Raw genomic sequence first — 16,547 nt, 5'->3', positions numbered from 1 at the left:
CATACGTGAAAGATACACACCTACCAGGGAACACTCTAGCGTACGTGAAAGATATACATCCTGTCAGAGGAATTTCTAGCTCACGTAAATGACTTTGCGGTAGGTAGAGCACTTGGTGAATCGTGATTGAGGACACAACGACGCAAAACGGGACAGATATCAAACCAGCTTGTTCCTAGAGGTGAATTTAAGAACTAGCTGCAATGGTATTCTTCACCTGCCCCGTCCTCGAACAATCAAAGAGAAAAGAATATGTACCAGCTATAAAATGACTAAATACTACACATGTATTTCAGTACAGTTAACGCTATGGCTGTAAATATCATTACTTTGCATGAACAGACTCAGTTAAAACCAAGTCAGCTTTTATTTTGCTTGACTACGGTAAATCTTTTTATGGATTTAAATGCAATGTAGCTGAAAAAGCTGAAAGTTGTTATGATCGTAAAACCAAATCTTGAGCGCCAACCAGACGGTGGAATGAAATTTTATACACCGTGCCATGTTACTGTATTACAACAGTGTAAATAAAACATAATCCGCCTAGGGGAATTGCTAGCAAACGTGAAAGATGACAGACTAACTGTCAGTGGAATGTCGTGCGTACGTAAAAGATACACGTCCGGCGGAAAATTTAACACCCCTAGTACGTATAAATGTTAATTGTTTTGAACATGCACATCTCAACTGCGTTAATTTAAGCCAGTGTATAACGTCCTTGAATGTGACCAAGTGATGCAACTGACCAATCGCTGAAGGCCTGGTAAAGAAGGTATGTCCCGATAAAGCAACCAAGTTGAAAACGTTCAACGCTCTCCAAAGAAATCATGTAACGGTGACTGGTTGGAATTCCAGGACATCCATCTTTCCTCAGAACCCAGAGTTTCTCGCAAATAATGCATTAAATGAACAAGTTCTTAAAGGAAAGTAAACCTTAAACAATTTGTTGTATCATAACAAGAATTTTCATATAGGACAGTCTAAGAAATATAATGTAATTTTATAAAGAATAATTGGAAATCACTTTGAAGCGGGGCTGTATTCAGACGCTCAGACTGACCGGTAAGAAATTTAGATTACCACGGCAAAAAATCATAAAATGAATAATAAACATTGACTAAATATCATCAAATCTGAGTATGACTGAAATAAATGATGATACACTCCTGCTCTTTATATAGTACCTTACACTAAGTAAATATCACGGAATCGTAAATATTACAACAACTAAAATGGCAGCCTGCGTGAAAGAAACTTTTTGCAATGAAGATAATCGTAAATATCAATAAATAAACTGTTCATCAAGTGAAGTGACTTGACAATCTAGGCAGACACTCAGAAAAATACTGTAAATAAAGAAATATACAAGCTTGGAACAAATGAAATTGCGACATTTTTGCAATACACACATTTCAGGACAATCGCTAGCAGATATGAAAGATACAACCCTGCAACGGGAATCACTGGCTCACGCAAAAGGTGCATACGCTGCCAGACGAACTGCTATCACACGTGAAAGCAAACAATAAATTTTCACCTTCAGGGACAAGCAAAAATATGAGATTTCTGTAGCTAAAACATTTAATCAAACCGTTCAATGAAATTGAATAGACCTTGATGATAGTGAATAATTCATCCATTTTATTGTTTGCACTAAAACGTATCCTTTTGGGCGGAAATGAATAAGTGACCATCATCTCATGTACTTTGGTGAAAATCACACGGTGCAAAATATCTGCAAAATGTTACTTTATTTTATGCAAACAAATACAACAGGCGTTCAACTTATATTTGAGAACTGTACAAACGTTTTCAAGCATCAAAATAAATAACAATAGTTGTTCCTATAGTAGGTCATTTATGAACGTTTCATAGATACTATTTTACCGTATCTCAATATTGTAACGAACAAAATAGCAGGATAATCAGCTTAAAGAAATGTTAAATCAGAACTCATTTACAGGCTAATCTTCGAAGGCCGAAGCACTTTGCGTTCTTATTGATCAGTTAGTTTTGCCGGATTTAGAATATTTCGATTCGAAATGCATGCATCTGTGATATTGATAACAGAACAAAGAAAAAACAAAATTCCCGTGCATGTCTCTCAGACATAAAGATTCAGAGCGTTCAGTGATCCTTTGAACACATCTGGAGCGATATCATGTATGTCATTTGTCAACAAAAAGAAATGGATTTTACCGCTTAGTTGTAATCCCAGTATCAAGAAACATAATTTTATTTTGTTGAAAAAAAAGTATAATTATGTAGTAAGTAGATCATTCTTAAACAGTTCACAATTTTACTTTCTTCAAGACCTTCCTGAAAGTGAATGTCCAGCGAACACTGTAAAATGTCCTGGCAGTTATTGTATACCATTGCGATATATATGCGACGAGGTGGAACAGTGTCCGAATGCGGAAGATGAAATAGGCTGTGGTGAGTTTTTGCTGTTACAGTAAAATTCTGTGAAAGAAGAAAGAAACAAAAACATTTATGTAAGTACATTACATGTTTTTTCCCAGTTATTCTACTAATAGGTATGTTTTACCAGAGCAGATAAAAACATCTTCTAGTCTGTGTTCAGACCGTGTTTGGTTCACATGAGATAATTCCTGAGGCCTATCATATTTTGTATAATTATGTCCCTTTTCTTCTCAAAACATTAGAAATTATCAAAGTCAAGCAAGATCTCTTAGAGTATATAGGAGAATGATTTTAGAAAAGATAAAACAAACTATCTAGTCAGTGGCCAGACTAAATTCTTATGGATACTGTCCAAACGTATTTGTGCTCCTTTTATATTATCACCATGAAAGCACAGAACCAATTTTAAATGTCATTGAGTAATCAACATAATTCTAAATGCTTTACATTCATGTCTTATGAATTTAATCTTTAACCAAAGAGGAAAACAAATTCACTGGTGTCAAACAGAAAAATAATACATGTTTAACAAAATCGTTAGAGTATGTCATGCCTTGATTAAATGTAGCATGCAGAGACACGATCATGAGTGCGCTAAATAAAAATCTTAGTTCAAATGATTTTTAAATAAAACTGAATAGCCAAATTTACAAATAAGTACTATGCAAGTTGATAAATTAAATATTCCATGCTAATACAGAACTCCCATTCACACGTCTCCGGTAAACTTCCAGTAATTTACTCTTATGTTTGATTGTTAAGAAACAGGGTCTCATTCGTCAGTATGTCAAGCCATTGCGAAAAATTTATCTAATTCTTATTATTATGTTTTTCTGTGCTTAATACCACAGCATTTGATTTGATGGATATGATTATTTTGTGCTCCTAAAATATAAATTGTACCCTTGCCCCCACCCCTCCCTCTCTCTTTCTCTCTCTCAACCCCCTCCCTCCACCCCCTCCCCCAATAGTGATGTGTTTAGACATATATTTATTTATTTTCAATAGGATGTGAGGACAACGAAAGAGAAGTTCTAATAGTGTACGAAGAAGGGGCCTTGAGAGGTCCAAATATTACAAAGTTAGTCAAGCAACTGCATACTCCTAAAAGTACTATAAGAAGTATTGTGTATTCGTCATCACAATTACCGAGGGGAATTCCGTATTCTCACAGACTTCTTACAATAAAAGATAAAGAACTAAAAACAATGGAACTGATCGATAGAAACTACGAATGTGAATATAAGTTGTTAGCCAATGATTTCTTGAAGTATATAAAGTTTACCAAGAAAAAGAAAAAGTCAATAATATTTGTTCAAAGCAGCCCAGAATCGAAGGTGGTAGCACAATTAATGTTTGGTAACATAACAGAGAGACCTAATATTATAATTTACCGAGTGTTAGAGTCACCGCCTTTCTCTTTTCAAGAAAACATTTCCCGATTTGTAATTGATGTTGCAGTAAAGAACTGGAATATTTTGTCTTCATTAGCATCTCGATACCTGCCTGAAATATGCAAAGGTATGGGTTTTGTTTAACCTTATTTTAAATAGACAAAACTATGTTTCAAATTAAAAATTGCTGTTTGTATTTATGTAAAACAGAATGTTCAATTTACATAATTTATTTATAATATGGTACTATTTTGAAACACATTTCCCTTTGAAAATATTACACGTATATACTCAAAGCCTAATATACCTCTTGAAAAGCTTATATCTATGACATACACATGATAGTTGAGAGTATGGTGGTAGTATTTTTTCCGTGCTTAATAAAGCACGAGGCTCATATTCGTAATATAGTTTTAGAGTTGGATATATCGAGATGCAGTTGTCGTCGTCAGAAAGGAATATCGAACATCCGTTGAAATAGAAATCGTTAAACGACAAATAAATGGACCTTTTTCAATGATTTTCCGTTTCAAAACGCCAACGCATGTAAAACTGGCTTAATTAAAAAAATCGCATGAAGTTGTCAAACTTGAAACCCTAGTGCCATAATTTCAGATATTATCCCGTACCTATTGATATTGTCACTTTATAGAGTTTTAGTGTTTATTTTCTTTTGGTAGGTGTGGGGAACACTTTATGTTTTCAGAAAAAGGATTGTGGAGCATGATATTAATGAATAGACATTTGATCCACGCCACAGGAAAACCAACATAATGCATTTGCGACCAGCATGGATCCAGACCAGTATCCGCGCAGTCTGGTCATGATATGATCCATGCTGTTCGCTAACGGTTTCTTTAATTGCAATAGGCTTTGAAAGCGAACATCATGGATCCTGACCAGACACCAGACTGCGCAGGCTGGTCTGGATCCATGCTTGTCGCAAACGAACTATGTTGGGTTTCTCATAGCGCGGCTCATTTAGTTTAATGAACGTCGAGAAATTTCGAAAGAAACGGTTGTTCTTGGGTCAGTAGTAGTAGACTTCAACATCTAATAAGATTTATTTGTTAATGTTCTCTGTGAATTTTGTATGACGCGAATTACAGCATTAGATACACATACATAGGTGGTAATGGTCACGCTTCAAGTATCACAAAAACACAACACCATGTTGGATAGGATAGGATCTAATGAATAATAATCGTAAGTGAATATAAAAGATGTTTGATACAAGTTGCAAGAACGAAACCATTTTGTTAGTGGGCGAGGCGTTTATCAGTCTTTGAGTGATCAGTTTTAACCCTCCCATGTCACGTTGTTCTTTTTAATTGTATAATTATAATAAATCATATGGCCATTATTTCCAGATTGGAATGATAAAACATAGGCCAATATTCGAACGAGTTCTTGTTAAGGAATTCATTGCACTCAGTCAGGAAAAGGTTAATAATGAAAAATAATTTTCCACACTGAAATAATCCGCATCAAAGAAGCGTGTTCAGAAGGACAGACAAGTTTGCATGCACTTTATATTTAGTTATTTTAAGACGTACACATATTTTTATCTATATTTTTAAAGGTGGTCAATCACATTTAAACAACATTTAATGACATTTTTTACTTTTTGTATATTCTGGTAGAGAATTATTTAAGGAACAAAAAGACCGATTACATAGAGTTAGATTCCTATTTGAAATGTATATTTTATTATTTTTATAAAATTTTGTAATTACTCCCCTTTAATATGAAAGTATATAAAAAGCTGGGTATTTCTTTTTATTTCGATACAATGTCTAGTTTTACATTTGCATTTGATAGACATATCAACTATTGAACAATCTGAACCAAAATGCAAGTTTTAAAGCTGTGTGTAGCTTCTGAATTCATTTATTTCCAATCTATCTTGGTTGCGCAACCAAGATAGGCAAAGGGAGGTAATAATAATTTTTCAAACTTGCGTTTCTAATGAATTCCATCTAAATACATAATTTTTAATGCAAATATTTTACAAATATATTACAATATGTCTAATATTTATACATTTCCTTAGGCAAAGTATGTTTATCAAATTTATACTTATGATAAAATAACTCTATCTTGGTTGGGCAACCAGGATAGGAAAATGAAATTTTAAAAATACCTCCAGTGAAAATCTAATTCGTATTAAGTGTTAAGTGAACATAAATGAGTGTAAATGATCAGATGCTAAAGTTTCGAACAAATCCGTTACATGGCCAAAATCTGATTATCCACCTTTAAATAAAAATCAGACATTATGTCCTTTTGTAGGCTTAAAGTCTTCCGTATTTCCAATAGTAAGTATAATAATAAGTAGATTAATCACTAATGTTACAGCCTTTCTCAACAGGAAGATATTTTATATACAATGGTTTTATACCAAAAGTGCCAACGAGAAATAATGTTATATTTTTATTATTCTATGAATTTTACAAATATTTTACTATAGTTATTTTAAGTAATGCGTGATATTGTCACGTTTATTTTGTTCTAGATATTTATGAATGAAACGCAACGTATTACTTGATATAATTTCAGAGGCATTTATAGCGTCGAGGCAAGGAGTTTACAAATGTTTTTCAAGTAAGGTGTCTATTACAGTTGGTAAAATTTGTGACGGTGTAATGGACTGTATCCATGGCGATGATGAATTACTTTGTCGTTTTACTTGCCCAGTACGGTGCATATGCAAAGGGTATGCAATGAATTGTAAAGTGTACGATCTGAACAAAACTTCTATAAGTACGTTTTCAAAATTTTCACGCTCATTAACATTCATCAGAGACAACGAAGCGGAAATAACATTGGCTGAAGATGTATTGGACTTTCCTTACTTATATCTTTTGAACTTGAGTCGTTGTAATATTGAAAACATAGAGCCAAATGCATTTTTCAATGTGGCTAATCTACGAGTATTAGATCTCAGTAATAATCGGATAATAACATTGTTCCCTTTAATATTTAGTGGGTTACAACATTTGCACACATTAATCCTGGATGGAAACAGTTACTTAGAAACCTTGGAAGCGTTTACTTTCCAAAATTTGAAGTCAGTTAAGCATCTAAGAATAGCAGGCACTAAATTGAAAATCCTTGTCACGAACACGTTTGCTGGTCTTAATCTTCAACGTCTAGAATTGGAGAACAATAACTTTCAACACATTGAAAAGTCTGGCTTAGGAAATCTTGAAGTAAAATATATATCTTTCGAATTCAATTCTGTAACCTCTTTTGACAAAGGGATGTTCACCGGTGTATCTTCTCTGAATTATCTACGGACACCAGCATATAAATATTGCTGTATAAGACCAAATTATGTAGCCGAGGACAGATGTTTTCCAACGAAAGACGAATTTTCGTCATGTGAGGACCTCATGCGAAATTCTGTTTTACAAACATTGCTATGGATAATTGGATTATGTTCACTGCTCGGGAACATTTTGTCATTTCTCTATCGCTTGAAATTCGACAGGGAACGCTTAAAGCTGGGATATGGTATCTTCGTCACGAATTTGGCAGTAGCAGATTTTTGTATGGGAATGTATTTGATTACTATAGCTGTTGCAGATGCCGTATTTAGAAAGAGGTTGGTTTAAAAAAAATTGTTAGGTTCTTTTCAAGATAATATCAAGTGCATTTAAGCGACAAATCTTGTCAAAACCTGAATCATTTATTGGCTTCATCAAGATCTTTGAAGCATATGTGTAATCTTCTTTGTATGGAGTGTATCGGTATTTGACTGATGATCTTTGACTGTTGATGAATTCCTCGGCAAAATAAATTCATTTAGATCATTCTTGCACGAGAGAACTATTACAAATATTATTTGATGTATTGATACATAGAAAGAAAACGCAAATACGAGGAGTAAAAGACAAATAACTCTTACTTGCATCTTGTTTTGTATATTCATTCAGTTTATTCGCTAATAACTGTCATATATTGTTGGCAAATACAACACGATTGTCTTTATTTAAAGTATCCATCAAAACGTAAAAACGCTATGAATTAATAATGGAGTATGCTGCAACCGTTGAAAATAATAGGGTTGCATTGAAAATATCAACACTCTTTAAAAAGTACTAACACCTACATGTAATGAAATTTAAGTAGCACGTTTAACGCGTAGTTTGTATGTAAAATGTTGATATATATAAGCACGAAAATTGCACATAGCTCTATTGGAATTTTTGCATGAAAATACAACGAATGAACGTATTAATGAAGGGGGAAGCTTTTCAACTTATCAATAAATAGTTTTGGCTTTTATTGTCCAAATCGGTAAACCAAGATTACTTGTCACCTACATAATTGTAGCGGTGAGTGCAGTTTATTGGAGCATAAATAGATATTTTAAACAGTATTTTATCTCATAAGATAAACATTGATTATTTTATTTGCTACCTAAACATAACACAACTGTAATAATTATTCCGATATAGGTATATTTTCATGGATGACTATTGGCGGAACAGTATATGGTGCACATTGGCTGGAGTGCTGTCTACTTTATCATCAGAAGCAAGCGTTATGTTTCTTTGTCTTATCACGTTGGATAGATTACTGGTCATCAAATACCCTTTTGGACAAGTTCGACTGAATGGAAAAAGGGCTGCAGTATTGTCAGCAGTTGTATGGGTTCTGTGTTCAGTTATAGCCCTGTTTCCTCTGATGTATTCTGCATACTTCCGGAGCACGTTTTATAACAAGTCTGGAGTGTGTATTGCATTGCCTTTGACCAGAGATCGCCCGCCTGGCTGGCTGTATTCTGTTTTAATTTTTGTAGTATTAAATTTTGTCACGTTTCTTCTTATTACTGCCGGTCAATGGTCCATCTTCACGAATGTTCGCAAGTCGAGAAAGGGCTTAACAAAGGGTTCATTGGCAAGGAAGCGAGATTTGACAGTTGCACGAAATCTGCTTCTTGTTGTAGCTACAGACTTTCTGTGCTGGTTTCCGATAGGATGCATCGGTAAGTATACTGTTTCATTATTTTGCAGATATATGAAAACACTTTCACAATGTTGTCAACAGTATTGTTGTTCTCGCACTGAATTACAGCTGTTGAAACTACGGTCCTTGTCAAAACACGTGCGGTTATATTTTTAGTTCGGATATTCGAAGAATAGGTAGAGCTATTGGACTCACCCATTTGTCGGTGTCAGCATCCCGCTTTCGTTAAGTCTTTGTATATAAGCTGGTATCTTAGTAATCACTTGTAGGATTTGATTGAAACCCCACACACTTATTCACTGTGAATAAATGAATTACATTGCACAGAATCAATAAATCTGTTTTGCTGTTTTTACAAAAGTATGCTTAGCAAGTTTTTGTATGTAAGTTAGTATCTCGGTACCTACTTATGGAAATGGATTGAAACTTCACACACTTACTCACTATGATAGTCTTTCATGCTTTGTACAGATTATATAACTCGACATTGCATTTTTACAAAATTATGCCCCTTTTCGACTTTTTTGGTTAAGTTTTTGTTTGTAAGCTGGTATCTCAGTACCCACTGATGTAAATGGATTGAAACATAACACACTTGTCCACTGTGATGATCTGACATACATTGTGCAAAATCCATGACTCTGTTTTGCATTTCTACACAATTTGTTTTCCTTTTTCGACTTAAATTTATTCAGTTGACAATGCAGTTGAATAGTAGAGCGTTGCTGCCTTCCAACAGCTCTTGTTGTACTTTGGTAAAACACTTAGTTAATGCAAATGACGTCATACACATAATGAAGGCTTCTCTTTGTCATTCTGAGAAACTTTACTGTGTTTGTATCTAGAGTGGCAAAAAATGTGAAAAGCGTAATGTGACAATGCACACTGCATCGACATAGTTCAAAACAGTTAATTGTACATAAAAATCTCTGAGGTTATTCAGCTTGTTAAGTAGATGGATGGTGATTAAGTTGTTGAATAACCAATGTCCTCTGTTATAACACTTTGTACAAGATATAGGCTGCCAGCATATTGTAATTAAATGTGATGCTGTGATTAAAGGTAAAATTATTGTTGCATACAAACGGGGTATTTATTGGCATAGGTACATGAAGAAATTAGATCATTATGTTTATTTAGCATTGTTAATATGCAATTACTTTGTACTTGGGTGTTTATACGCACTTATTGCATTGTAGAACGAGCAAAGAAATTTTCATTTATACTGTCTAGATTTGTGCATGTTTTCGTGTTAGCTTTCCACAATAATTGGTTCAGTATTTGTGTTATCAGGAAAAAGAAAAATTTGGAGTTATTAAACTGAATTGTCGTTTTTTCTTTAAAATGAAATGATATGTAATTAATGTTATTTTAATTGAAACTGAATATTTTCTTGATCTGTACTACTTGCGTAAGTTGAAATTAATTGGTTACTCGTGTAATGCATGCGTATGACTCAATTTACATCAAGGCATGAACTGGTATGAATTGAAATAAAAATACAAAATGCTATATTCAAATGTACTCCATACAAGGCCTTACGGTTAAGTTTCCCCATTATTGTTGGTTAAAAACTTTGCTTGGATTATAGACTTCTTCCATGTGAGGATTCAAGCTTCCAGCTGGCTTCTATCAAATCGATTTTTTTTAATCGGGTGACCGCATGTTCCTGAAATAATTTGTCGAAAGTTACTGAAAACCTACTGAAGAATTTCTTTCTTGTAACACAATTCGAATGATAAGTAGACATTTCTAACGTAAACGTAAATCGGAAACGGAATACTGAATCCGTAAATGTTATTTGCAAATAATGGTCTAAGGGAAATTACTAGTGCATTACTACTGGATGAAAATGTCTCCCATAGACCACAAATTAGCCTAAAATTTTACGGATTCAGTATTCCGTTTCGTAATTACGTTTACGTTAGAAATGTCTCATTAAAACTTCGGATTGAAGAAATAAACAATGATCACTGTAACACTAGACAATTTTTGATTGTTCTATTTGTAAATTTCTAGGGTTAATGGCGCTCTCTGGGCATGTTATTTCCGGCGATGTTTACGCATGGGCAGCTGTATTTATTCTACCTGTTAATTCGGCTTTAAATCCTGTCCTCTACACTCTGACGGCGATTCTTGGCAAAAAGGTATTTATATATTAGATGTAGAAATTATTTCTTTTTAACCTAGCACGTCATTTTTAATAGAATTTAACAAGTTCTGTTCTGTTATTTTGCTTAATTATCAATGACATTGGCAAAAGCTGATTATTCAATCAAATATGCAAGAAGACCCGTAGGAAGCAAACATGAAGCCAATTGAAATATTAACTTATTAGGTTTGGTTGATTCTGTTCGAAACAGGCATCGAACTGTGCAACAGTCCTTACGCCCCCTTCACCCACTTCAGCTGAACTTAATCATGCATGTACGTGCATTGAATAGACTCCATGATCCTAAAGGACTAGAAAATATAACGGCACTGACACGACTCATTGATTTAAGATTTGAATGCTATTTTGTGTGTTTATATGAGTATAACCCACATTTGGACTTTTTACAAGTTCGTGAATAGCGCTAGCGATTAGTATAACCTATACTTTGACGTTTTTGACCAATTTTGAAAGAATTTTCAAGTAGCGCCATTTGGTTAATTGTTTGTGATTGACATAAGACTACGCGTGCAATCCAATCTCAGAGATCATTTTATTACACCAATGATCTTTATACCAAAATGAATTTGTTATTTTTCTTTCCATACAAATGTGCAGTGAATGTAAATATTACAAAAATATTCAGTGTGAACAAATAAATTGATAAATCAAAGTTTTCAAAGGTTGAATACCAATTGTTATTGTTCAGATTTAAAATCTCGAAGTCAACTGGCAATTTCCTGTTCAGTTTCTTATGTTGGTATCACATGTTATGATTTTCTGCAGGTATTTATCATAAACTATAAACAATTTCTTAATATACACATATGCGATATATCATATTTTGCCCTAGGTTCTATATAATGACATGCAGCGTCTATAGGTTTAGAGAAATACATCTATACACAAGAACCATTATTTTATTAATATATCATTTTACTTTTTCCCCCCAGAACTTTACGCCAAGAATAAATGAGCAGGCAAACCAGGCTGTTCGACCAGGTAGGTAGTATATAATTGAGCAGTCTGGTCAGGATCCATGCTGTTCGCTTTCCAAGCCTTCCAAGCCTTTTGCAGTTAGAGAAACCGTTAGCGAACAGCATGGATCCTGACCTGGTCTGGATCCATGCTGGTCGCGCAAATGCTCTACGCTGGTTTTCTCATGGTACGGCTCATATGTGTATCTATTACTGGAAAATCATTTTATTGCATGGGCATGAATTTTCGTGGATTCGTCATAATTAACTGTTTCGCTTGGACATAAACTCGACGATTTCAAAAGTTTTAATTTTGTAATCTGACGTAATTTGACGTAACGACGCCGGTAGAGAAAAGTTAAGAATTGTCATACTGGAGTCTCTATCGCTATCCTGTCATCCTACATTCGCTATCCTTCTAGTCTACTGTCCTACAATTCTGCCATTCTATCGCTCTTCTGTCCTATCATCTTACTTTCTCTATGTTACTATTCTACTACCCTGCTTTCTTACCATGGTCTTTCGCCCTTTTCTTCCCGCGTAATAAAACTAAGTAGCCAGTCCACCCGCTTAACTGTGTCTGAAATAATTGTCCTCCGCCTCTGATTCAAGTGGGGAAATTGGCATAACTTATGGAGAACAGGTTTGTACTGGTATAGAATCCAGGAACACTGGTTAGGTCCGCCGTTACATAACTGAACTGCTGTTGAAAAACAGCGTTAAACCCAAAACAAACAAACAAATAAAATAATTAAGTAGTCATTGATTTACTACAGTATGCATTATCTGCAAGAACCAGCAGAAACTATAAATTTAAATGAACTTAATGATATTCTGTATTTGAGAAACAAAAAAAAAACAACCATGGCCATCTTATTCGGAAGTTCATATTACAGTTTGCGATCAGCATTCTTAATTAGTTGGATTCAGTTTCATTTCTTTTTGTTTATGTTTATTGTATGTTGAACGTTCATGATATTTACTCAATTTACAGTAAAACTGCAATCAACAATAAATGTTATCACTATTTTAGATCTTGGAAAATATATCATAATGCGCAGATACCATGTACACGACTCGGGTCCTGAAAATGCGTACAAAAGCCTCGGAGAAATTTTACATGATACCAGTTTACCTGCTAGTATCATTTTGAAAATCGCCCATCAACTGACACAAACACTGCAAGTCTTGCACAAAAGCTCGCTTATGATGGGTACAGTTAACGAAAATTCACTGTATATAAAGGTTACCGAAAACAAGGTCAGTAACTCTAATTGCGGTTGATTAAAATATATGAATCTTATATATTTTTTACAGGTTAGACTTTGCTTTAATTCATTATTTATTTCTGATATGTCAACAGTCTGTTGCAAGTTTAATATGTTTCTACATTTCAAATTAACTTCATATCAACTTGCAGTACAAGTTTTAAATATTAAACTGTTGGCATTTGTGTTTGTTATTGTTTTGAAATCGCAACCAGTAGACAATCAGATTATCGTATACGCAATGGACAAAATTTTTATTTATACATACATTACTAAGATAAAGATGATTAATACAAGATTATGTCATCTTAATTTATTGTGATCCACCGTATTTTGTAGATAAAAGGAGACGTTCAGTTGCGCCAGGAGCCAAACCTTTGCAAAAGGCGAACTGATACCTGCATTGACATGCATGAATTAGGATTGTTACTGCGAACACTTATACGTAACAGTTATTGCAAGACAAACAAAAGTGGATAGATTTCTGAAAACCTGAAAATCTACAATCGCTATTTGTGACATGATGAAAATTAGCCGAAATGTACGGTGTTCCGTTAGGGCCGAAATGGGAATTATAATTTTAATACTTTGTAGAGAAAACGCTTATACTGTCCATTCGTATATGTGTGCATACGATATATGTCATATTGTATATTTTAATGTTACTGACTGAACCAAATTTTGTCTACTATTAAGTTATGGTTTGGTATTAAGGTTCTTGTAAACCCTTTTGAAACCTCCCCTCAGATGAGTTTTTGCTTCAAATTAGTGTTTTACAACGTATAGACCTTTGTTTATCATGAATAATATACCAAACTGTTCAAAATAAGTTGAAGAAACTTAACACAGATTATTCTCTTCTGAACAACACATTTAGTCCTGTATAACATACAGTCGACTGTTCACGTTCTGTTCTGTAGAATATATCAAGCCTCTTTTTCAAACATGTTGTGTGTCTAACATAATATTTCTCCAGATAGTCTGGGAGCTGAAGGTGTTACAACCCATGTACATTTGTACATTTAAAAAGTGCAAAATGAAAGTGAAGCTGCGAAAATGTAAAAAAATAACATATTTAGTAGAGAAAAAACATGTCCAAGAAGAAGTTGATATTTCAGTCTATGAAATAGAATGTGGAAAGTCGAAGAACGAATGTTTCGAACAAGACGACATTTATAGAAAGTATCTTCTACTTTTTAACAATTCCGTATGTATATGTTATATATATTACGGGTCTGTCAGGTATAATTTCTATACTAAATTATTACCGAGGGATGGTCTCAAATATTTCTTGTTTTTTGTTTGTTTGTTGTTGCTTTTTTTTGTTGTTGTTGTTGCTTTTTGTTGTTGTTATTGTGTTTTTGTTTTTTTTTTTTTTTTTTTGTTATTAGAATGTTACTTTTGTTGTTTTTTGTTGCTTTTTTGTTGTTGTTGTTGTTGCTTTTTGTTGTTGTTTTTGTGTTTTTGTTTTTTTTTTTTTTTTTTTTTTTTTTTTTTTTTTTTGTTATTAGAATGATACTTTTTTAAGCAATTTGCTTATTTTTACTGTTGTATTTTTCGATAACGTTATTTAATTTTTGGTTCCTCCTCATCCGCTCATTTTTTTCCATTTTCGCAGGTGGAGAACGTATCGGAAACTAATTAAAAAGTTGTAAAAGTGTGTAATCGGCTTTTGTTTTGTACCTACTTTGCGATGCATGGCTTTAGGCGTGTTCACTGAGCTTTCTGCTACTGTGAAATCTATCCTTACCTTTTAATTGTTTGATAAAGCGATTAAACTCCCTCTGAATCAATATATTTAATGATAAATGTGCAGGCTATTTAGATTCAATATTACTAAGATGTGTAAGTATGACAGTTATGGGAAGTTGATTGTTAATATTCTGTATTTAGCGTTCTTCTTATTTCGTTAGGATGAAATATTTACTAACTCGTTTACTAACTTACGTTCAAAGAGTGTTTCAGTCAAAACAAAACAATATCTTAAAGTTTGTTTTACGCTTCATTCTTTCAGTCCCGAAAATATTTCTTTGAGAGAAAATCTGTCTGGAATGCTCTGTTTCCTCAAATTAGATTTGTTTGAAAACTTCAACTGTCTGACAAAATATATATCACTTCCTATAGCAAAGCAAAATCATCCGTTGTAAGTTTATTGATATACATGTATAACGAACTTATTTATTTTTACTGTTGCTTATTTTGTTTATTTTTGTTTCTGTCGTACTTTTTCACTGCTCATTTATTGTAGTTCCTCTTCATCCTCGTGTACATGTTTTTCCAACTTACATATTTGTTTTGTGTTTTTATTCTTTTTTGCTTTGTTTTACAAGTCGAGAGCTTTCTGTAAGTAAATTAAGAAATAATTTATAGCAAAACGGTGCTTTAGCACTATTTATACACGATGGGCAGTTATACACCGGGCGTAATAATTTCACGAGGGCGCAGCCCGTATAACTTATTTCGGACGACGTATAACCGCCTGAGTGTATAAATAGTTTTATAACAACGTTTTGCTATAAATTATTTCGATTCTACTATGAATTTTATTGTAAAATTTAGATAAAATATGACAGAACTGTTTCTTCGCGCATGCATGGCGCCGATTCTTAGAACGTCACGCTCTTTGTTTATGCACGCCAGGACCGGAAATGGTAATGCGACTTGCGGAAGAGTTCAGTTTTGGCGCAAAAGATGACGAATTATTCTGCAAAGCAAATAACAAACTTAAATATGTGTAAATTAATCAAGACATTTGTTTAATGTGACATTTCGTTTTAAACATGCTATTAAGTAAAACATTTGATCAAATTTGAAAGCGCTATTTCTAGATGTATATATGGCGCTAAGTCGACGTGACATCAACATTACATCGTTGTGATGATTAAAGCATTGTTAGTCATATTAGAATAATATATAAGCTTCAATTATGAATTGCTCAAAAGATGAGATCAGTAGAAAAAAAATATGAAGTTGAATGGAACCAATATGATACATTTAAATACTATTCGCCTTTTATTTTCTCATTTTGTTATTTTTTAATGTATAATCCAGTTCTAAATGTATCATATTTAAATAGGTTATATTATTTATTTTATAACTGTGTTGTTGTAATTTGCTCCGTGAGATTTTTGATAAATGTAATGGGCTTTTTTCCCGACCTTATAAGTACTACCTGAATAAAATATCTCTCTTTTTTTCTCTCTCTCTTCCCTCCCCACCCCATCTCTTTCTCTTTCCTGACTACTAGCGTATGTATTTATACTTGCAAAACGATTTTTACAAATGTTTGTGCCCCCGCAAATATTTTTGTTGGGGCACTTATAGTTGCCCGACCGTCCGTCCGTCCATTTTTGTACCA

General features: G+C 33.6%; 1 protein-coding gene across 1 annotated transcript; it reads left to right on the top strand.

Annotated features, from left to right (window-relative positions):
* Positions 1 to 6,406: 6,406 nt before the first annotated feature.
* Positions 6,407 to 14,605, top strand: LOC123525683 (G-protein coupled receptor GRL101-like). Its single transcript, XM_045304824.2, has 6 exons — positions 6,407 to 7,425; positions 8,282 to 8,811; positions 10,812 to 10,939; positions 11,898 to 11,946; positions 12,955 to 13,181; positions 13,529 to 14,605. The coding sequence occupies exons 1-6, from the start codon at positions 6,464 to 6,466 to the stop codon at positions 13,667 to 13,669; spliced, it is 2,037 nt and encodes a 678-aa protein (XP_045160759.2). The 5' UTR covers positions 6,407 to 6,463; the 3' UTR covers positions 13,670 to 14,605.
* The last annotated feature ends 1,942 nt before the right edge of the window (positions 14,606 to 16,547 follow it).

Source organism: Mercenaria mercenaria, chromosome 3, assembly GCF_021730395.1.
Source record: "Mercenaria mercenaria strain notata chromosome 3, MADL_Memer_1, whole genome shotgun sequence".
Lineage (NCBI taxonomy): Eukaryota > Metazoa > Mollusca > Bivalvia > Venerida > Veneridae > Mercenaria > Mercenaria mercenaria.
The sequence above is the reverse complement of the archived record's forward strand: the minus strand, read 5'-3'. Positions and strand labels throughout refer to the sequence as shown.

What these genes read in the sequence shown, in the direction of transcription:
- LOC123525683 (XM_045304824.2), top strand. Translation starts at nt 6,464, where the DNA reads ATGGACTGTATCCATGGCGATGATGAATTACTTTGTCGTTTTACTTGC. An exon ending in GTTTCCGATAGGATGCATCG is followed by an intron (nt 8,812 to 10,811) that starts GTAAGTATACTG and finishes GTAAATTTCTAG; the next exon opens with GGTTAATGGCGCTCTCTGGG. An exon ending in CGGCGATTCTTGGCAAAAAG is followed by an intron (nt 10,940 to 11,897) that starts GTATTTATATAT and finishes TTTTCCCCCCAG; the next exon opens with AACTTTACGCCAAGAATAAA.